Here is a 24,305-nt window from a genome sequence, read left to right as displayed (position 1 = left end):
GGAGTTTTAGTAAGGAAGACTAATTTTTTTCAAAAAAGATTATAGCCTATGTCACTCGGGGATAGTGTAGCTTCCAAACAGTAAAATATTTTTTCAAATCGGTTCAGTAGTTTCGGAGCCTATTCAATACAAACAAACAAATCTTTCCTTTTTATAATATTAGTATAGAAGTAGTATAGATTAATTTGTATTCTGGGAAGATAGGGTTTATCCTTGTTTGTTTTTATTGATTTTACAATTTTCTAACAATAGCACCGGCTTTACTATCAAGTTGAGAAAACCGTAAAGCATTCTAATTATATAATCACAGGTTATATATCTCGAAGATATAATTATGTATTCAATTTATTACGAAATATAAACGCAACGATTAGATGCTTGCAATTCAATAACACCTGAGCCCCGGATTATATGTTGAAATGCGGGTTTTGGATCATGGTACCAGGATAACATCGATGAGCACTTTCCCTGTATTTACGACTTTTATGAATACCAACACATAGTGGAATATATCCATTCTCGGTCTACAGTTCAGATTTAAATCAAACCATGATTTTTTGTTCTTTTTATATCTTTTTGAACCTGCAAAATTGACAAAATACTCTCATTTTCTTCTTCTAAGTCGGTCTCTTCATTTTTTAAGTCATGTCTAGATTGTACACCTAGGGCAATAGAACGACCTTTTTTATCAGTACTACCGCATAGTAGTCATATGATTCGGCTTGAAAGTTGGTACAGCCATTATGTATTATCATTACCATTACAACCTCATATCATAAGGCGTGTAGAGGTATTCAACCTCAATATTTACTGGATTCGGTAAACACTTATCACTTGACGGCCCGGGAGCCCGTTTATCTATCTACATTATGTATTGTACAGACATAAACATTAAATGTGGGTGTTCAATAGTTCTTTCTCACACCTTTCAGAATTTATGACACGGACCTTCGGCAAATTGCAGATTGCTTCTGTGATGTTTCGTTGTGGTAACCGTAAAGGTACCGCTGCGAAGGTCGCGATAGACAACTCGAGCGTGGGCGAGTCATTCGACTGTTTAAGGAACAACGCAAGCGACACACAACGCTTACTTTAAAACTTCGAATAGAGCCACATCGGTACTATGACACATAGAAGAGTTTCTAGGAAGTCAGGTCAGATATTTGCTCAGTGGGCATGTTCATATGTTGACATCAAAGAGGATCGACGCTAAATGAACTTGGCTGATAATGATACTAGAAGATTCTGTATTGAGTAAGTAGTTATGTGAGCGCTACAGTCCAGCAGAGATTTTAGCCCACTGAGTTTCTCGTCGGATCTTCTCAGTGGGTCGCGATTCCGATCCGGTGGTAGATTCTGCGAAGTACTGCTCTTGCTAGGGCCAGTGTTAGTAGCACCTCCGGTTTAAGCCCCAAGAGCTCACCTACTGATATAGCCTCTCAAGGATATCACCACAGGCAGGAAAAATAAAGATTTTAGTGGGTATTATGCTCTACGATTGTTCCGACGGCTTTGCTTATAGGTTCTTGTTTCCGGATAGTGTTACAAAATTCACGTGATGAAAGTTTCAAGATGAAGATTGGAGGATAAAAGAAAGACACATAAATCCTCAAGGGTCGAAGTGTCGGAGAATGTCTACCCAAGCCCTCAAGCAGTTAGGTAGTTCAAAACTGGACGCATGTATATATGGGTAAATTCAATTACAAGCTCACGGCTCGTCCTAGTGGTAAATGCTCCACATCATAGTACCACAACGTGAACACCATTAAATTATTATGCTGAAGTCTCAACATTGGTATTAAATCTATGTCCCCCCTGAAGGGGAGTGTGGAGAGTGCAGTTGGTATTTGTAACTGTTAAAATTGTCATAAGTAAAACAGTTAGGTTGTTCACAACAACGGCCAAGGTCCTAGAGGTGAGAGAGTCTGGAGTTGTTCGTAAAGTGAAAAAGAGATTCTAAATGACTTATATTCAATAACGCATATAAATCAATTGTTTTTCGGTGATATCATAGGTAGATAATTAATTCTGGTGCATTTATAACGTCAGGCAAATGTATGACAAACGCTATTGTAATTTAAGATTATAAATATCTTTTGTTACGGATACCACCAACACAACTCCGAGACAAAAACAAATATACCCGAACACGACGCGTGGTTAACAAAGAAATCGACTCGAACCGAGCATCGAACTCTGACTCCATGCTGCTGGTCAGTAACCGCTCGATAACCGAAACGACCAAATATAAATAATCTTCAAATCAAATGATCAACTAATGATCGGTAAACTCCGATTTGTCGACTTTCGCAACGGTAGACCACATAAGGCCCAGGTCAATGCCAACGCTCAGCCTGAAGCGTCCATATTGGTGGGATCTCGTCACTCAAGACCATTTTGGGATCGTCTGTCGGAATAGCCTCAATCACCCGCCTCCGCGCTCTTTAATAATGACTACTTCGGGAGTCCATTTCGATTTTATTCGCATGATTACGTCACCGTACCAGACGAGATATCTAGCTTTTGGTTGACTAGTAAAAAGCATCCCGGGTGATGGGATGATTGACTGTATCATATTGAGGTCTTATTGTTCAAGTTTCGCTCGAACTTGGTTGACCCAATGACAATTATGTTCTTATTATGTTATTATATATAATTTCAATTACGTTACAATATACAATTATGTGGTAGGACCTCTTGTGAGTCCGCGGGGGTAGGTACCACCACCCCGCCTATTTCTGGCAGTAATGCGTTTCGGTTTGAAGGGTGGGGCAGCCGTTGTAACTATACTTGAGACCTTAGAACTTATATCTCAAGGTGTGTGGTGCATTTACGTCGTAGATGTCTATGGGCTCCAGTAACCACTTAACACCAAGTAGGCTGTGAGATCGTCCATTCACTTAAGGAATAAAAAAAAAAAAAAAAAGTTCTGTTAACAACAACAATAATATCTCGGAGATAATTAAGCTTTCGGTGTCGATGTATAGAACTCGGCCAGAGGTGGCAGGGTCCACGTGCCGATAGTTTCTGCTGTTTAGAAGATGCGGGTATACAACTACGCCTGTCCCGAGTTTGTATATCTATCGCTCGTTCGACCAAATCAAAAGTTTCCTATTCAAGACGGGAGCTTTGAAATAGCCATGACTTTACCACCGATTCGAAATGCGGTTTCGCCACTGAGAAGATTCGACATGAAGATCCGGGCATGCAATTTTAAAATTAAATGTCAACGTTGAAAATAAATAAATGTTTTAAATCAATACAAAGAACAAATATGACTAGAAGTGTCAATATTATTTTTACTGTCCCTCATAATTGATGGCTGGTGATGAGGTGACGCCGGTTAGTATCAATGCTACGCCGGTTTCGCCCGTTTTAGGGTGCGTATCAATTAGGACCTGATACAATTAAGAGATCTGTATCCGAAGGCGGGACCAGCAGCCCATTTGAAGTATTCACCATTGCTAATTGATGTGCCGGTGGCGCATTCCAGCCGCCGTCCATCAGTTATATAGCGAGACCAGCACAGTAATCAGGCTAAGGTGTGTACGGGTCGCCGCTTAGTACTAAGTAGATTGTGACATCAGATGGAAGGCGATCTCGTCTGCCATCCGCCATCGCATCAGGTCAACGGTAATAGCATCCTCCAAACTGGAACGCGGGGTTGGTGCTCGATAGAAAATGCTAATCCAACAAGTTTATGAGATTAAATGGAGTCTAACGGAACAATAATTGTAGACTGTTGGGTGAACAACGCGACCGATAATTGTGAGCAATCGACAAACCTGGAAATCTTGTTTTTCCGGATTAATCGAATCAATTGAAAATTCAGGTCTGATTTGGCCGCATTTCCATATATATGGAACAATGCTTTTTGTGTACATTAAATCATTAAAGATCTAACACGTGCCACATTCGAGGGTCATAAGCCACGATTTTCTCCTATGTTATGTGTGTCGGGAGTGCGTACGAGATAAAAATCAATACGGATTTACTAGTCCCCGAATATCAGATAGTTTTTACGCAGCACTCAACTCTTTTTTTTTTTTTTTGTTCAGGAGGAAATCGCCGGTCTTTCGGCCTCCACTGCGATGGAGGGCGGAGCATGTCAGAGTCGAACTGACTAAAACCTCCTGTCGCTCAACAACCAACGTCCAAACCTCGCATGAGACAGAACTCATGACAAGGCAAAGGGGGGAAAGTCAAGCGTTTAGTGCGGAGCACATCTCTCCCATCACCCTCCCCCTCGGGACGCCGAACTGGCGGTCGTCGGCGCCACGACCACCAGCCCTCTCGGTCGGCAGGCTATCCGAAGCCCGCCTAGATGGCGCCGGTTAGAGTGAGCAGCACTCAACTCTAGGCCCGTGGTACTGAAATCAAGGCGCCTTAAACTATTAGCACATTTAAACAAGGATATGGTCTTTCCAAGATGCCCATGGGCTTCTAATGAAGAAATAATCGGTGGTTCCTCTGTCTGTGCAATGCTCGTATAGCTACGGTAATGACTTACATGATGAAAAAGACAGCAGGCTTACCTAAGAGACGAAACAGAAGGTTAATAAAAACCTACCAAAGTTAAATTATATCATTTATAATTATTTAAATTGTATAACGAAAAAGTCAATGAAACAGACTTTAATTGTAATTCTCGTCGTAATTGTAAAACGAGTTTGTAATGGCTGCTGCACTCGTGTGTATTACAGAAAAAAATGCTCAAAGATTTCGTGCAAAAGATAGAGTATTACAATGTTGCTTCGATATTTTTAGTTAAAGACGATGTGTATTTATAGTTAGCTCGTCCTTTTTTAAATAAGATCTACATTTTAATTGTTTTTTATTTCTTCACTAACGAGTACTCAACAACTGTTCACGATTGACTTCCACGGCGAAGGAATAACATCGTGTAATAAAAATCAAACCCGCCAAATTATAATTTGCGTAATTACTGGTGGTAGGACCTCTTGTGAGTCCACGCGAGTAGGTACCACCACCCCGGCTATTTCTGCCGTGAAGCAGTAATGCGTTTCGGTTTGAAGGGTGGGGTAGCCATTGTAACTATACTAAGACCTTAGAACTGATATCACAAGATGGGTGGCGCATTTACGTCGTAAATGTCTATGGCCTCCAGTAACCACTTAACACCAGGTGGGCTGTGAGCTCGTCCACCCATATAAGCAATAAAAACAAAAAAAAGAGTGTACGCGAGTTTTCAAGCCTATTTAGTTGGTCAGGATCTGACTATCGAACCAGCAATGCTTCACAGACGAGCGCAGTTCTGGTTATTTTTACACAAGATGTCTGGATTAGCTTACGGTCCACGTAGTCCACCTAGGTCCGCTATCCATTTCAAGCTTAAGGTCTAAGTTATAACTATATTGTATAACGGATGTATAGCCCTTCGAACCAGAACGCATGACTTTTTCGCGATCAGAAATGAGTACCGACCCGGTGGGCTCCTACGGATCCTGATAGCGTGCAATAGTTAAGGGCGAGTCCAGTCCAATTGATGATCTCATGTGTCTACGTCGGCAGCTGTACTTACATCGTGATGTTATTAACTTTTAACACTGTTTCACAACAGGAGCTATAAAATTACCTGGTACTGAACACAAGTTCACATCTTGACGTGTCCAGATGTGAACTTGTGAATTGTATATTTCGAGATGCAATGGCGCTGTGACATTAGCGAACCTTAGTGGCGTTTAGTCATTTTAATTTCGCAAGTAATCTGGACGCCATAAATTTGTACATTAGTATGTGAATGTTGCAACCTGTTACATGAATATATTACCAAAGTAATGTAGCCTCGGGGGAGTTGATACTTCTTAAACAGAATGTAGAATTAATTTATCTTTTATCCTGTATTTGTGTATAGTTTTAGGATCAGCATTATATTTTTAATTTCAAGGGTTGAAATTTAGATGTAACCCGCTCTTCTGGACGGTTGATAAAAGTTTTTTTGTTAATACGTTGGTCAGATGGCTTCATGGCTTATTTGACATTAGGCGATCGGTAGTGGAGCAGACTAATACTAAGACGTACAATCTGAGCACCTTAGAATATTAAGTTAAGGGAGTTCATATAGGCTCCCTTCTTTATTTCGCCGTAAAGTCGTGTTTTATGTCATTAACACCACAGTTGAAACAATATAAATTCTATTGTTGTAGTGGCATAAACAATTCTAAGTAATTATATTACATTAGTTAATAAACACATTATAAATTATTTTTACGTTTTAAATTTTCGGCGGTAAAAAGGTCCCGTGTCACAGACTATATTCTTTTTCCCACATCTCGTGCGTTCCGGCTCACGCATCATAAAAATGTGCGTTCATAAACGCCACAAAGTGTAAGCCTCAATTCCAGAAAAATTAAACAATCGTAACTGTAGAAGATGGGACCTCAGTATCGACCCGAGTGAGATAGCATCTTGCTCTAGCATATTTGTTTATTTACATGTAGACCACGAATTCAGAGGCTATGGATAGGATAGGCTGGAACTCATACTACTAGGGGCGGCAGACAAGGAAAGTAATGGCATTAGGGCAGTGGGATTAGAGTGGGGGTATGGTATGATATACTTGAAGTCATTGTGGCCTAAATGATAATAAGATGCCCGGTGCATTTGTATCAAGTGATGCAAGGATAGTCGAATCTCGCAGGCAGGTACCATATTTTCTAATGAATTATGTATTTAACAAATATTTATGATTGACTTCTACGGTGAAGGATGTTATCGTGTAATAAAAATCAAACCCGCGAAATTATAATTTGCATAATTAAACATTATTGTATCCACAGTCCAACAATGTCATATTGTAACTGTAGCATCGATCATTACAATAACTCAGCACGTCACATCTAGACATTTCCAATCGATCACCTCTGGCTACTGTCTGGCGGCTACCGGTCTCCCGCCAGGTCATTAGTTAACCGAAAAACTGGTTGCGTTTTAGGTTCGAAGCGCTCGGCGCGGCGACGGCATTGTGGGGCTGTCGCAGTGATTGAGTTTTGCTGTCGATAGCTTTCAGAACATTAACCTTTTTAACCCATAGACACAGCCCACTGAGTTTCTCGCCAGATATTCTCAGTGGGTCGCGTTTCGGATCCGGTGGTAGATTCTGCGAAGCACTGTTCTTGCTAGGGCCAGCGTTAGCAACACGTGCGTGTTTGAGCCCCGTGAGCTCACCTACACGTCAAGAAGAAGCTGAAATAGCCTCTCAAGGCTACCAGCATAGCTACGAAAAAATAATAATAGCCTTGAACAACTTGCACGCAATCCGTGTTCGTATAGCAACGATGATGTGCAGACATGTGACGTAAAAACTAATGTCAGATCACATGAGTATCGAGAGAGAGAAGTCTTATTTATTGTCAATTACAGAAAGTTGGGAAAAGATAAAATTAAATACAACATACAATATGGACTCAGCTTGCAACATGAGATACATACATAATATGTATATGATTCTATTACAATACTTTCGACAATGAATATTGTTTCTCAATTTATGATTAATTCCTTTTCTTTTTATGAAATTTCTACTAAATAGCACTAAGTTTTGCAGTTGAATAAATGTAAGTTTAATGAGCTAATAAATTTTATTAATACTAAGTCCCTTCCCTTGTACATCTAGACATGTCACATCGTCTGACATGTACATTGATAGCAATGGATATTTGGACTACGAAGAACGACTATTAAACAATATCTGCATATTGCTGCACGATATTATTACGAAGCAGATACGCACAACGGAAGTAACATCTTTCTATCCCGGTAATCCTGTTCAGGATACTGGTGCAAACTAAAACATGAATGGGTTGGCATCGGTCGTATGTACGTACATGTGAAAATATTTAAAATTAACCTTTTTAAAATTGGTAAAAATTACATTGAAATATTCTGTTATGGGCTGATGTCTATGGGCTCCAGTAACCACTTAACACCAGGTGGGCTGTGAGCTCGTCCACCCATCTAAGAAAAAAAAATAAAAAAAAATGGATAGTAAATACTTTATACTTATACATTTAAGACGCTTTAAGTACTTTATAGATATAAGACGCTAATCAAAACATATTAAATTTCTAATGTTTCTTACAAACTCACAAAACAAGACCTAGCTAGCGCAACCTGTGTACCATATCGCTATGAGTTTAACATCTCCCTTTTTTGTCGATGTAATATTTTGACAGATTCGCGTCCGCACATCGTCAAATAGTATCTCTGTACTGGACCATCAGCAAAAACTATTTATGAGAGATTAAGCACGAGACTTGGAAATCTATTTTATGTTTTTATAAGTTTGCTAGCATTTACAATATAGCCTCGGAAATTGTAAATCCCCGCGAATAGATTTTCCTTTACTAAATACTTTACAAATAATGTATTATTTTATTCACATACTTTTGAATTAAATATTGGTAAGGCTACGTTTACAAACTTATTTTTTAGTAATATTCAAATTATTGTGTTTATTCGAAAAATAAACAACACAAAAAACATATACTAAAAGTAGTCCTGTAAAACCTGAATATCGATTTTTACTTTACTGGTGAACGTCCTAAAACTAACTCCTTCCATTTTCTTGTACATTTTTTTTTATTGCTGAGATTGATGGACGAGCTCACAGCCCTCCTGGTGTTAAGTGGTTACTGGAGCCCATAGACATCTACAACGTAAATACGACACCCATCTTGAGATATGAGTTCTAAGGTCTCAGTATAGTTAGAACGGCTACCCCCACCCTTCGAACCAAAACGCATTACTGCTTCACGGCGGAAATACGTGGTGTGGTGATACCTACCCGTGTGGACTCCCAAGAGGTCCTACCACCAGTAATTACGCAAATTATAATTTTTGCGGGTTTGATTTTTATTACACGATACCGTGGAAGTCAATCGTGAACATTTGTTGAGTACGTATTTCATTAGAAAAATTGGTACCCGCCTGCGGGACTCGAACACCGGTGCATTACTACATACGAATGCACCGGACGTCTTATCCTTTAGGCCACGCGACTTTTAAATTTAATTTGCACATAATAAAGTTCGTTAGTAACTGATAAACTAAAAACGACGTACGTACTTGTTTTGGCAGTGTTTATTTATTATATATATATATATATTGCACACGGAAAGTATTCCTTTATACAAAATGTGATTGCAGTTCGAAGTACTCACTACGGCTACTATAACATTAGCCTGTAATTTGTGGTCACCATTTATCATTACCATGTAATTTCAGTTTTAAGTACACAAAATAAAGATTAAAAATAAACGATTTCATTTCTCTGACTTATGACCTTTTGAGGACAAATGTTGGGACATCGTGTCTTTGAGTAACCGTTTTGTGGTTTAAATAATAATCCTTCAATCTTGGGATTTATAATAAGGGACAGATTACATGATTGTTACCGGCGGTGAGTTGTTTGCGAATTCAAAGCGGAGAAGCAGCACAGAGTTATGAAGGCGACACAATAATGTCTGTTTTACTTGACCGCGTAAGAGTCAAAGAAGAGCTTTGATTTTAATGTGTGTGCTATGTGGTGATTGATGTATTATGTCACTCGAGGCATCTCAAATGTATTTTTGGGCTTCTGTGTGCTTAGTGCGAGTTTTTTAACGTTCTCGATAGCGTGAAAGTTAACCCAATTTTGTATGCAGTTGGAACAGCGCCCCTAACGGCAAAGGAAGGCAAACGAACCCATTCCATACAAATATGAGCTAACTTTTACACAGTGCAGTGAGTAGTTTTTTCGCCTTTGATTTTAAATTGGGTCCCATATTTTTAGTACATATTTGTAAGTAATAAAAAAAAATAGTATGATTCGTTGACGTTTCAATATTAGTGTCGTAAATTTTGTAATTCATTTTATCAAAAGAGCGTTCCTGTGAAGGAATTAACAATCTTTGGAAAATGGTGCTTTTATCTCAACGTGGAGACGATATCCATATTTGAGCAGAGTCCAGAGTGGCCCAGGACCGCTTCATCAAGCGACGAGTAGGTCATATCAATTCTTCACCACTTTTGTTTTCGTTTGAGCGGTAAAATCCTACAGATGTTTTACATAACGGTCCAGCGAGAACCTCAAATACGATTGGTCACGTGCAATCAACTCCGCAATTATTATAAATACCGCTAGGGCTTCGTTTACACACATAAATAACATCCGTAAAATAATGTTGGATGACTTGACTTTGTTAGTAACAATATTTTGACAACGTTAATAGCATAGACGACGGAAAACCTTCGTTAAAACATGCCGAATTGTAATTATTCCAATTTTCGAAACTTGCATTTTGTAGAAGTACCTTTCAAACTAGAACGCATTGATTCTTGATCCAATGCATCATGAACCAACCCTGTCTTTTAATAGCGCGCTGTTAATCACCCGCGTAGTAGATAGAGCTAAGAAGAGGAAAGTGTTAGGCTAAGATTTTTATTGCCTCAAGCCGTGTCGCGTGGTCATATGCTAGCAATTCGATTTTGCCTTCCAAGACGCCGACAATGAACAATCACAGACGGGCTGTTGAGCACAGAAAAATACTATCCATTCTTTCGTTATGCTCATTGCAGAATTTTATTGATTGAAGTATTACTGGTGGCCTGGAGTCCTTTCCAGTTTCACCAGGACAGGTGGGCGAGCAAAGGCTCAGCCAGGAGGGGTGGGATTTGCTAACCGCTGCCCGAGCCCCTCCAAAGGAGATCGAAATAAAATTTATATTAATAAATACGTTTGTGACAGCCCTATCGGCCGAGTCACGGACACACAGCCTCCATTGATCCATCAATTAATCCAATCGTTATAGCTATTGTTTAATCAAATATTTTTTCTCACGGTTTAATTTGGCCGCGTCGGTATCTGTAATTACAGAAACCCATATTGATCAGTGTGGATGCCGCCACCCACCTTCGAATTGTTATGTTGGTACAAGGGCTTGAACACTAAGAGCATTTTGTCTTTTTTTATTTTTTATTGCCTTTGTAGACAGACGAGCATACGGCCCACCTGATGGTGAGTGGTTACCGTCGCCCATGGACTTCAGCAATGCCAGGGGCAGAGCCAAGCCGCTGCCTACCGCTTAATACTCTCCACAAGCCTCGTTTGAAGAAGGACATGTCAGAGCGCTCGGGAAACACCGTGGAGGGGAGCTCATTCCGTAGCCGGATGGTACGTGGCAAAAAAGATCTCTGGAAACGCACTGTGGATGACCGCAGTGGCTCCAGGTAGTATGGATGAACTCTACTCCGGTGGCGGGCGGTGCGATGGTAAAAACGAGACGTTGGTATCATCTCGAACAATTCCTCAGAGCACTCCCCATGGAACATGCGGTACAAAATACAGAGGGAACCGAAGTTCCTCCGCAGACCCAGAGGCTTGTCTTTTAAATTACAAAGAAACGAATTAATTCTGTTCTTAAATTATTGGATCTATCATGCATTACATGGATAATAACCGAATGTATATCAGAAATATACTGACATCGAGGGGGAATCAAATCGGACCTAGCAGTGAAATACGTAACCAGGATCATTAATCATTATTCTAACGAAGTACGAGTAGACAATCTCAGTCTGGTAATAAGCGGTTATCATGACCTAATAGACATTGCAACGTTAGCGCCACTATCTACCATAAGACATGATGTTTAAGTCTAAATAGTATAATATAATAATAATTGAATGCATTTGTCCTTTTCGGCCGCAGGTTAAATATAAATAATTCCATCAAAAACTAAAAATTAAAAATCACCTTCTTGTTTATTTATGAATAGCCTATATTTAATTCAAGGAAATATATATTTCTGAAATTGTTCGTAATTATTGCATGTCTTATATTTTATATTGATATTGATACATATATTGTCTTTTTTTTTTTATTGCTTAGAAGGGTAGACGAGCTCTCAGTCCATCTGGTGTTAAGTGGTTACTGGAGCCCATAGACATCTACAACGTAAATGTGCCACCCAGCTTGAGATATAAGTTCTAAGGTCTCAAGTATAGTTACAACGGTTGTCCCACCCTTCAAACCGAAACGCATTACTGCTTTAGAAATAGGCAGGGTGGTGGTACATACCCGCGCGGACTCTCGAGAGGTCCTACCACCAGTAAAAAACTTGTCTTAACCTGTTCAGCAGCAGCTGATAAGTCACGCAGTTTGTTATATACCCACATATTACGTCACACGCTATTATTACATTAGGAAATAAAACTGTCGAAATAAAACAAATAGGTATATTTGCATGAAATAGCATTCTTTGCCATTGCTATTTTATGGAAATATAAACTTTTAAACACGATCCGCTTAGAGAATCTACGAATACGGTTAGGAATATAGAGTTATTGTAATACTGCACTATATTGAACTACATAGTATTGTACAAACATGCTAATAGCCGTTTTTGATTGCCTGTTAATGTAATTATTGCTTCGGGTGTCGACATATGACTTTTCGCAATATTATTTGATAAACAATCTAACTACATGTTAATAGTATTATAAATTACTGTTAAATATTTAATTAGCTTCATTTAAATGTACTAAACATACAAGATCTGTGGTAGGGAAAATTAAAAATGTATTATAGAAAAAAGGTTGAAAAGTTACCAAGAAGAATTAGTGTGTTAAATTTACATATTTATTGACTTCGTTTATTTTATGTAAATCAATATTAGTACGGGTGAGACAGTAGCCATTACCGATATTCATTTGGGATTTTTGGTAAGATTTTGATCCTGTTTCTGAACGACAGCCTGTATTTAACTAGCCTACTTTTGTAAACAATATAAAGCCTATCATATTGCCAATAACAAAACATTGATATGGTCATAGTATTGATATACTACATTCGTCGAACATTCTAAATAACAAGGTTGTTTAACCGCTAAAGATACCAAGAAATTTATTTGCAATATCTAAGAAACGATTCACGTAATCATTTTATTTAAAAGAACTCAAATTAAATTTTCGCTGTGACAAATCAGTAGTATTCGCATAAGGATCTGCCTTGGAGCCTGATCTGCCAAGGAGGTCCTACTGATCTAACCGAGACCTCTAAATACAGGATCAAAAGCCCAAAAAAACCCAAACTCACAACTGACTCACCGAATCTCTTAACGTGAACGTCTCTATTGAACGAGACACGTGGCTTCTCTTTCGGTTCCTTCGGTTCGGGTTCGGCTAACCTATCGCCATTGTCGGCTATTGCCTGTTCGATTTCATCGGTCATTGGTTTCTAGGTACACTCGTACCTTCTTTTCGGCTTTGGTAACTATCAGTTTATATTTTTTCGTTTATATAACATCTGTATTGTGTATCTGCAAAATGGCGTAATTCTGAGTTGTGCTAATTGTTTTAAATTGTTTTGCGGTAGGCAGCGGCCTGGCTCTGCCCCTGGCATTGCTGAAGTCCATGGGCAACGGTAACCACTCACCATCAGGTGGGCCGTATGCACGTCTGCCTACAAGGACAATAAATAAATAAAACCATTGGCGTTCCGTAGTATACATATGTACGGTAGTTACATTTCTGTTAGCTCAATAACTAGCTTAGATTACGAATAAATGAGTTAATTTATTGAAATTAAGCTAATCTAAGCTAATCTAATGAATGGAAGTGTTTTTTTTTGTCTAAATGTTATGGTAAGACCATATTTATGACATATTTTGCACAACACCAAAATTTTATTAACTGTTACCAAGTCAAATATCTGAAGTTATTATTTAATTTATTTATTTAACTTTATAATGCTGTGTGAATTGATAAATTATGTTATTTAATAGCGTAGCTACAATTTTAGATGTTCAATAATACTAAGCCTGTTCGACTTGACAGTGACACGGTGAGTACAACTTCCAAAATAACGCTCTCTAGATAATTTTTTACTCTGCGTTTAAATATTCTTAAGAAAAAATGTTTTAGTCTACATTATCACACACTTTATTCAAATATCAAATCCGTTAACATACCAATAAAAATCATAATGTTGATTGCACTATGTATGAACAAAACTAGTATTAAGTGATATATTTAAGTAAATATTTAATACTAGTATAAAATACAAAATAAATATATTGTATACTGACCTGCTGATTTGCTCCTCAAACATGAATCTAAGTGTTCTGTCCGCTATAATATGATATATAGGGTCTTATACCGCATTTTGCGTCGATTTTCCTGCAACAAAGAAAAAATCTTGTTGTATACATGTTTTTTTAAACGATCAAACCTAATTCATTTTAAACGGTTAACGGAGCCCATGAACAACAGCAAGTATCGCCGCTCGCTCGGTGTCATTAAGTGATAGCCATCCACCCTTGCGACCGCAATTTGTGAAGATAGAATAAGGCAGAAGGATGGTGTGATGGAAAAATTGGAATCAGGGCTAGTAGAAAAAGGTTGGTGGGTAGAAATGAAACTAACTCTACGCCCTGCTTATTGTTTTAAAAAAACTGCTTCTTCATCTGAGAATTTGCAGCAATTTATAAATAAATATTTACTAACAATCACGCCACGTTAACTGGTCCCGTGATAAGTTCGTAAAGAACTTGTGTTACAGGTACCAGATAACGGATATAAATGTAAGATTTTTATTATACACAAACATATATTTAATATACATCCATAACCCTGGAAAAGACATTTATATTTATCATACAAATACCTTCCCTTGGCGGGATTCGAACCCGCGACCCCCTTGTGTAGTGAACATGACACTTACCACTACACCAGACGGCCGTTTAATCGCCGTTTAATCGAAATTTAAAATTAATTAGCATCTGTCCTTAAAATTAATCACAAAAGGAGTGGGATTTTTTTTTCTCGATCCTTATGTTTATTTTCTCATTCCTGTCTCATCCTATTCTTACAGACGAGCAAGTGGATTACACAATTGCCAATAAGTCTCCACGCTATGTACTCGAGAATACTCCGTGTGGTCGTCGGTAGCGTGTTGTTGATTGAATTTCAAGCCAAATGCTTATTATTATGTTATTAAGCCAAAAGCTTATTATTATGTTATTAAGCCAAAAGCTTATTATTATAGACTTATTTTATTGAAATTCCCACCCTATAGCAGAGAGTCGTTTGCAGGGACCTGACTTACTCAAGTATCAAGAGCGTGCACATAACTTTCCAAACACACCAGTGTACCGGTGTCGAACCCTGCCCTCTAGAGTAAGTGGCACGCATGATTCCACTGGGCCACGTGCGGTTCACAAGTGTAAGACTTGGCGTAGTTGTGGTGCAACGGTTTGGTCACTGTTCCGATTACAACACAGCATCGCTCATTTGCAACTTAATGTCCGAGCTTTTTGTGTGGTCCAAGTTTTAAGACATAATTGAGAAAGATGGTCGTGTTTTTTGAAACATAGAAATCATTCGTGTTGATTTAATACCTTCGACTACGTTCCTTGAGGTTGACGGTAGAATTTATTATTTGTTTGTCTATACAGGTGATCGTGATGAATATCAACATCAGGCACGTCTCTTCGCAAGCGTTCTAAATATTTTTAATTTGTATTTAATTATTAAACTACATGCACATTATGGAAATTGGCAGATTTAACGCCTAAGGCATTCTCTACCAAATGACCGAAGGTGATACGGAAAGATCGCGGTAAAAGCATTGGTTGAATAATTAATGCAAAATAGATGTTTTACTATTTTATTAAACTATTGTTACTCTTAATATACAATGGCATTGTAAAGTCGTACTGTATTTCATGGTTACAAACGAGTCAACATAATTTTTTTAAAAGATCACAAGAGTTTCTTAAGATTTACAAGATTTACTTAGTACAAGATATTTTATTAAGCGTATTTCCTATACGAGTATGTGTAAAAACGATTTCGCCTACGACTTGGACCGAACGAAACTTTTACTCGTGCGTACTTGTAAGCTATTTAGAGTGCTTGCTGTTACGATACAAGTAGTAATGATTGCGTATTTACGATGATTCGGATCGTTAATTAATTATACCGATTTTGCCATTATTAAAAATATTAAAGGTATTTTTGTCGTAATAAAAACTTTTTGAACACTAGACGATAATGTTAGGTCGGTGGTACTGCCATAATGCAGAATAATTTCCGGAAGAAATCGTTAGAAAAATAAACAAAACTACCACATCAAACCGATCCAAGTTAGGATATTCAATGTGTTTTGTGGTTTGTTGGTAGTGAAGACACAAATGCAACAAGAATATGTAGACTACAAACATTGTTTATTTTATTAAAAACCAGCGACCCGCCCTCGCTTCGCTTCGGAAACTAATTTATTATTGATTTCTCCACCATTTAATGGATGTTATTATACATATAGACCTTCCTCTTCAATCATTCTATCTATTAAAACAAACCGCATCAAAATCCGTTGCGTAGTTTTAAAGATTTAAGCATACAAATGTATATAGGGACAGAGAAAGCGACTTTGTTTTATACTATGTAGTGATAAACAATGTGCCTCCTTACTACTAGGTGAATGAAGCGACACGGGAGTCGAGTTGAGCTCTAGTTGAAATGCACTGGAATGAAAATCTTTCTGCCATCTACAAATAGGATGCAGCCCCGTAGGAACTGGCCGAACGAAATAATCAAACTCAACACTTTTTCCTTCTTTTACTTTTTATTGCTTAGATTTGTGGCCCATAGACATCTACAACGTAAATGCCGCCACCCACCTTGAGATATAAGTTCGAAGGTCTCAAGTATATTTACAACGGCTGCCCCACCAGCTCAAAACGAAACGCATTACTGCTTCACGGCAGAAATAGCTGGGCTGGTGGTACCTACCCGTGCGGACTTACAAGAGGTCCTACCACCAGTAATTACGCAAATTATAATTTAGCGGGTTTGATTTTTATTACACGACGTTATTCCTTCACCGTGGAAGTCAATCATGAATATTTGTTGAGTATGTATTTTATTAGAAAAATTGGTACCCGCCTGCGGAATTCGAACACCGGTGCATCGCTAGATACGAATGTTCCGGACATTTTATCCTTTAGGCCACGACGACTTTAAAATAAAACCGGCAATTTGTATTCTAGTCTTTATTATATATCAAGATTGATGTGGGTTTTTCGATTGTTTCTGACACTGTCATATTCTATGAAACACGTATATAAAAAAGCAGTTTTCAAAGTCCAAGGTCTTCATCACAATGATGGGGCGTGAGCGGGGGCAGAATGCATATTTACTCAGTATTTTAAGTTGTTATCAATCTAACTATTAATCTAACATCCGATCCTCTAGTCCGTATAAATGCGTGGGCCAGTATTCAAATACCATTAGCAAAAATTGTACAACCAGGTCCCCCTGACCTAGTAGTGTAAAGTGGAAGGTTCAGTTTTAGAAATAATAACATTTTAACGCAGCAGGAGAACATGAACGATTGTAGGTGTCACAGTCGATGCACGTGGGACGCGAGTACACTTGAAGGTCGACCTTTGATGATGACGAATCTTCTTTGCACTTATGTTTTCCTGGTATTTGCGTAATATGGTCAAGTGGAATTTAATAGATCTATAGTAAAAACTCGACAAACAACACTTTTTATACTTACTAACTTTATAATGTTTGTTTGTTTATTCATTTGCTTGTAGACGATAGGTGAACGAGATCGCAGCCTACCTGATATTTATTTATTTAATTGCACCAGCAAAGTGATCATCAATACAAAACATTGACAAATTGACAGTAAGTACATGGCAGATGTCACCTCGATTATAGGTGCAATCGACAGTGTAATAATAGTTGACAACATCTTGAAATTATAAAAGCAAAAATCTTTGTAATGAGTAATTTCAATAAACTTAAAATCGAGGAGAATACTTTGTCACTACGAAACACTTTATTTAATGTCTACTCTTACCTGTTACATAGAAACTTAAGTGTAAATTGATTACTGAAGCGCACAGGGATCACAAGGTGATTAACGCGACTTACCTTGAGACATGAGGTTGCAGTCTCATTTCATCAGATACAGTTCATCTTTTCAGTTCTGGATTTAGTGTCAGTAATTCCTAGCTCAAATATACATTTAGACACACCGTAGCGGTATGACACAATTAAAATCAGCTGACGAAGGGGTCAACGGACTCGTGTGTTGGGGGGGTTCGCAAATTGGACTCCCGTAAGTTTACGCTTTTGTTAAATTATTCTAAACTTGTCAAAAAATAAGCATTATGCTTAGCTCAAGGTAAGAATATGGATTTCCTGTACGGCGTCGGTTGTTCACTACCACGAGGTCCGCAACTCACACAGAGAGACCACCGGATTGCGAGACTCAGATTTTACATAACCATTATGATTTCCATACAACTTACACAAACAACATTTCAATAGACAATTACGGAATTGTATTACATAGAATATTCGTAACACGGATGTCTAAATCCAATATTGGCAATGGCAGCTTGAAGAATATAATGTTTTAAGAACATTAGGGATATATTGTCCATCAAATGCAGTTTTTTATAGTTCCGTAACCAGGTGGCAAAAACGAAACACCTATAAATTCGTTTTGTTCTGCTGTCCGTATGTCACGTCTACTTGATTCGGAGAATATAAAGAAATTGTGAATTACAGCAACTCTCAAAAATTACGACATCCAAAGAGGGATGGCACTCCATAGAACTGTGGGATAAAATAAAATCTTGGACTTTTTACTGGTGGTAGGACCTCTTGTGAGTCCACCCGGGTACCACCACTCTACCTATTTCTTCCGTGAAGCAGTAATGCGTTTCGGTTTGAAGTGTGAGGCAGCCGTTGTAACTATACTGAGACCTTACAACTTATATCTCAAGGTGGGTGGCCCATTTACGTTCTAGATGTCTATGGGCTCCAGTAATCACTTAACACCAGGTGGGCTGAGAGCTCGTCCACCCATCTAAGCAATAAAAAAAAGAACTTTTTAATTCATACTTAGATATTCATGTAGGCTTAAAGATTTCTTGACATTTACATTTAAAATGTGACACATAGAAGTATGTTTAATTTGATTATTTTTTTCATGTAGGCTCAGCATTCAATAACTTTTTTAACTTTCATTAGAAAATAATTAGTTTTCTTGAATTAACTTATTACTTAACTTACTTACTAGAAACAATAATCAAACCATATAGATTATATATATACAATGCGCTTCTAAAATCAAATTGTCTTTCTTCTCACTTTTCAAAAGTAGACTGATAAATTGTTCTCAACATTGATGAGTTACTACTCTAACGTAACCACTTACTTTGATCTAACAATCAGAAGCGCGCAATTAGTCTCACAACTAAACGAATCTTAATAGAAAATAAGTGAGCCGTGAAATAGGTAGGTAATTTGTAACATCAACTATGTAACGAGAATTACAAAATATTGTGTTTTTATTGGGGTCTCGCCGGATCTTCTCAGTGGGTCGCCATTCCGACGGTAATTTTTTTTATTGCTTAGATGGGTGGACGAGCTCACAGCCCACCTGGTGTTAAGTGGTTACTGGAGCCTATAGACATCTACAACGTAAATGCGCCACCTACCTTGAGATATAAGTTCAAAGGTCTCAGTATAGTTACAACGGCTGCCCCCCCCTTCAAGCCGAAACGCATTACTGCTTCACGGCAGAAATAGGCAGGATGGTGGTACCTACCCGTGCGGACTCACAAGACGTCCTACCACCAGTAATTACGCAAATTATAATTTTGCTAGTTTCATTTTTACTACACGATGTTATTCCTTCACCGTGGAAGTAAATCGCGAACATTTGTTGAGTACGTATTTCATTAGAAAAATTGGTACTCGCCTGGGATTCTAACACCGCTAGGTGCATCGCTAGATACGAATGCATCGGACGTCTTATCCGTTAGGCCACGACGACTTCAAAGCTTCCTAATCCGGGCTACGAGCGCACACAGGACGTAATGACACAGCTGTTCACCTTGATACAGGAGTTAACGACGTTCTTAGCGTTATATTTTAAAATATTGTTTTTTTTTTAATTAATATATAAAATATAAGCCGGAGCTTGAAGATCATAAATCGAATTGAAAACATTTGATAATTGCTATTTAATTTCATTCTATATCCTGTTGGTTTTAAGGTTCGATTTTCAAGGTCTTACTTATCGTGGATAAGCTTTTATAGATTATATTATTAAATCATTTGATTATCACTAATATTTGAAGTACGTCTCTGAGGAATTGTCACATCCTGTCTACAACACCAATTGCACTACATTTGTTGTTTGGTCAGCAGAAATTGTCCAAACTACCTGAAACCAGTGCGTTCATCCAAAGACACATTTTTTTTCTACAGGAGAAAATCGCCAGATCCCATCCGCGCAGCGGGTGGGGTATGTGGGAGTTGATCCTCATTAAAAACTTCGGCCGCTCACAGCCCTACTCCGGACCGGGCCGGAGTCCAGTCGGAGTGATTAAGACGGCGGGACAGGGTTTACGCAGAGGATATTACATCCATCCCGCCGTCATCCAGGCGCCGGACCGGCGGCCGCCGGCGGCACGACCACCGGTTCCCACGGTCGACGGGCCGGGAGCCCGCCCTGATGGTGCCACGCTGCACCTTTCCCCAGAGCGATCGGCGGAATGCGGTAGACCATCACCCAGCTTCTTATTACGGGCGTGGTGTAAAGCACCCTGCCCCACGGCTGGGTCCCTCCTCGCATAAAGCGGGTGGAGCACGAAGCTCTTAGGGGGCCGGGTTACGGACGGGACCCCGGTCCCGACCCCCTGCTCGGCGGCAGCAGAGTTCTGCGTAGTGAGGAGAGCTTTGCCTCACTCGCCCCGCCGCCTCCTTCTGCGAGATGGCTCGCAGAAGTCGAGCATAGCTTTCCAGGACTCGTCGCCGCCAAGCATCGACGCCACGACGCCGCACCTCCCAAGCGGGGCAGACAGCGAACGTATGCTCCGCCGTGTCCAGGTCGTGCCCACAATGATGACACGTCGTGGTCGGCTCAGCTCCTATTTGAGGTACTTCTCGAAGCATCAGTGCCCGGTCAACACCTGCACTAGACGAAAGGTGAGGTGTCCAGCGCCACGATGCACTCAGTCATCAAAGACCGAAAGACACACTATGGATTATTTCAGAGATTTTTTTTTATAAGGAATCATCAAGGTCCACCGCTCTTAATATGCTTTTTTCCTAGTAATATAAAATCTCATTTTTCAGAAGAAGTGTTCGACTTCCTGTAACAGAATTTCGACTTCATTAGTTCATCAGTCGCTCAGTCTTTGTGAATTTCAAATATACGTTTCGTATTGTGTTATCGTCGCGCCGCGGCGCCGCGTGTACACAGTTTTGTGAATGCAGTCCTTTGCATGTAAGGAGATTGAGCAAGAACGTCCAATCACAGTATTTGGAAATAAATTTCAAACTAGTTTTAAAGGGAAAGGTATTAATTATACTAGCTTTATTGATAGGGTCGGCAGATTCGGGTTTTGTTGTCGCAAAATAATTATGTGGTTTGAATGACAGTTTAGACGGTAGTCTAATGCCAATGTTGACTGGTGTTCTGGTCTCTGGTAACTGCTTAAGTACTGCCTCATCTATTCACCAATATAAATAAGTAAAATAAAATCGAATATACACTTAAGAAAGTGGAAAAATCCATTTGTATAATTATATCATATATCCATTTGTATGATCGTTACCGAGTTTACCCCGAAGCCTTGAGAATGAAGTTAAAGTTCTGATGACAATATACCTATATAATGACTGTCCTAAAGTCGAGCCTGGACGACGAGACTGCTTCGTGGCCGACATAGGCACTACGGCAGTACCAATACATCCAGGCCCCTACCACTGCACTGCACTATCACGCATTTTCCTGTTTTCCTTTATTAAAGGACGTTGTTCCTAAATCTTGGAAACATAGTAATGCAGAGAAAATATCACAACCCAACATCGAACGTGGTATGGTGGTATGATAAGAATTTTTCTTATTTAGGCACAAATGAATCTCCGAGCCGTCAACAGCAGCAGTCTGTTTCCTTAATGTTAAAATTTGTTTTTAGCTTACATCTTAGCTATCACACAAAAGATTAATATAAAGCCGAATGTTTATACCTAAATATAAAAGTTCATTTAGGATATTTGGAATAATTCACATTCCTTCTAAGCACCTAACCTATATATTCTCCATATTCACATCAGACATTTGACCGTGTTGTATCAGGTAGGCACTTAGCGTGCCCATTTATAACGCGCCATCCAGTCGTCTTGTAGTTCCTGCCTAGCGGAGTGCCTACTTTACATTTATTTAAATCAACCTTCGTTTTTACCAGCGATATGGGCGGGCAGGCGAATTGTCACGGCGACACTGAAATCTAGGGCATGTGACGTCATACCTTGAAACAACAAACATAAGTCTCCAATAAACTTAGTGGACCAACACGTATTTATATGAATACCATAAAATGGCTACTAGTCAACTCAAGGATTTTGCACTTATAAAACGTGTTTTTTTAGTTATTTAATTATTATTAATTCAACCCAAATTTATTAAATACATAAGTAAGCAATCGATTTGGATAAGTGGCCAATAATACACTTGCAATTTAATAATGGACGTTGCATTATAAAATTGTCGACAAGTGAACATAAAGAAAAATACTTAATGTAGATGCCGAAATTTGGCGTGAGGCATCGACCCTCAAGGGCGGAGTGACCTTGGATCTCCGACGAAAGCCTAAAGGAATGTATTTTGTATTATTTTGGCTTCCGAACCCGTTTGTTTTGGAGCGCCCCGATGTCGGACCACTAACGACCTGTGTTTATTGAAATGCTCATTTTTATTTGATTTTTATTAAATTATTAAATTAAAATCAAATAAAAGAAGGGAAGAGGCCGATCGAAGAAGACATGGATGGAGTGTGTGAATGACGATATGAGAGAGAGGAGTGAGTGTTGAGATGACGACTGATAGAAGGGAATGTAATAGAAAAATTCGCACTAGGCATTCCCACCTAGTGGGATAAGGTAGAGAAAAGAAGATTTTTAATGTTCATTATTGCTTAGATAATCATGGGCCACTCGATGTTAGGTGGTTAACTCAGTTTATAAACATTACAATGTGAATGCGGTCACTGACTTTGAGACAAAAGTTTCAATGGTATTGTGGGACACGTAACTGCTTTGTGGCAGTAATAGGTAAGACGCCCTACTGGCTTACTGTACACCCTACCACCACCAGAAAATTACAGGTGTGAGTTTTACTACGCGGTTTTATTTCTTATTCGTGGAAGTTATTCGTAAGCACTTGCAGTCCGCCTTTCCAATGTGGAAACAGAAGACCACGGCTCTAACCTCATGGCCTAAGGTTGGCGGCGTTACTGTCAAAGAAGTCTCTGGTCCTCAGTAACCGCTATACAGCATGGACCGTCCGTTAGTCTAGTTGTTTTCGCCCATAATGTTCGGTTTACCGTCCTGCAAGGCGACAAAGCTAAGGACAAAGCGATTGAACTGGATCATAGTTTTTTAGGACATTCAATGCAATCATCCAGGCATTAAAGGCTAAAGTGGCAATAGGCCGGTCACATCTGTCGAGCCAGCGACGCCAGGTGGGGAAAGAAAGTCCTCGAATGGAGGCCACAGATGGGTACCAAGAGCGTGGGGCGTCCTCCAACCAGGTGGACTGACGACTTAGTGCGCAGGGCGGAAAGTCGTTGGATACGGAAGGCGGAGGACCGCATTCTGTGGAAGGCATTGGGGAAGGCCTATGTTCAGCAGTGGGCAGATAAAGGCTGATGATGATGATGATCCAGGCGTTCGTTGAAGACAAACATAATGATGTCCCTTACATTTACTCCGGAGAGCACGGAGCGGTTTCGTGGCGGCATTTACGTTGTGATGTAAATTATTTCCACTTCAGCTTCGGGAATTGTTAGCCCTACTTATCTGTGTTATAGCTACAATCGCCTGCAGTTTAACTTGCGGTAATTAGGGCGGCGTAATTGATGTTATTATTGGCATTTTGTCGTGTACTACGATAGTTTAAGATCGCTAATGAGGGCCCTTCGCGTGCTTAAATGCGGTTTAAGCACTTTCAACAGATCGTTAAGCTGTCTGTGATGTGTGTTATAATCGCTGCTTTTTTTTTGTACATTCCGGGTGGTCTTGTTATGGACTGAGAATTGTTTTTTTTATTTCAGAGAGGCGTATGTGAAGCCCGTTAGGTGGTCTGTCAGAGACGAAATATTCTAATTGATTTGTGACTGGGACTGGGTAAGATCTCAGTATAGTTACAATGGCTGGCCCACCTTCAAACCGAAACGCATTGCTGCTTCACGGCAGAAATGGGAGGG

General features: G+C 39.2%; 1 protein-coding gene across 1 annotated transcript in view; it reads right to left on the bottom strand.

Annotated features, from left to right (window-relative positions):
• Window positions 1–24,305, bottom strand: part of LOC101735966 (uncharacterized) — an 88,492-nt gene that overhangs the window by 40,594 nt on the left and 23,593 nt on the right. Inside the window, exons 3-4 of the mRNA XM_012691401.4 lie at window positions 14,088–14,178; window positions 13,108–13,319 (exon numbers count right to left, since the gene is read on the bottom strand). Coding sequence (XP_012546855.2) covers window positions 13,108–13,231 — 124 coding nt within the window. The 5' untranslated portion in view covers window positions 13,232–13,319; window positions 14,088–14,178. The remainder of the gene's footprint in view (window positions 1–13,107; window positions 13,320–14,087; window positions 14,179–24,305) is intronic.

The sequence above is a fragment of the Bombyx mori genome, chromosome 20 (genome assembly GCF_030269925.1).
Source record: "Bombyx mori chromosome 20, ASM3026992v2".
NCBI classification, from domain to species: domain Eukaryota; kingdom Metazoa; phylum Arthropoda; class Insecta; order Lepidoptera; family Bombycidae; genus Bombyx; species Bombyx mori.
This window is presented reverse-complemented; position numbering and strand designations above follow the sequence as displayed.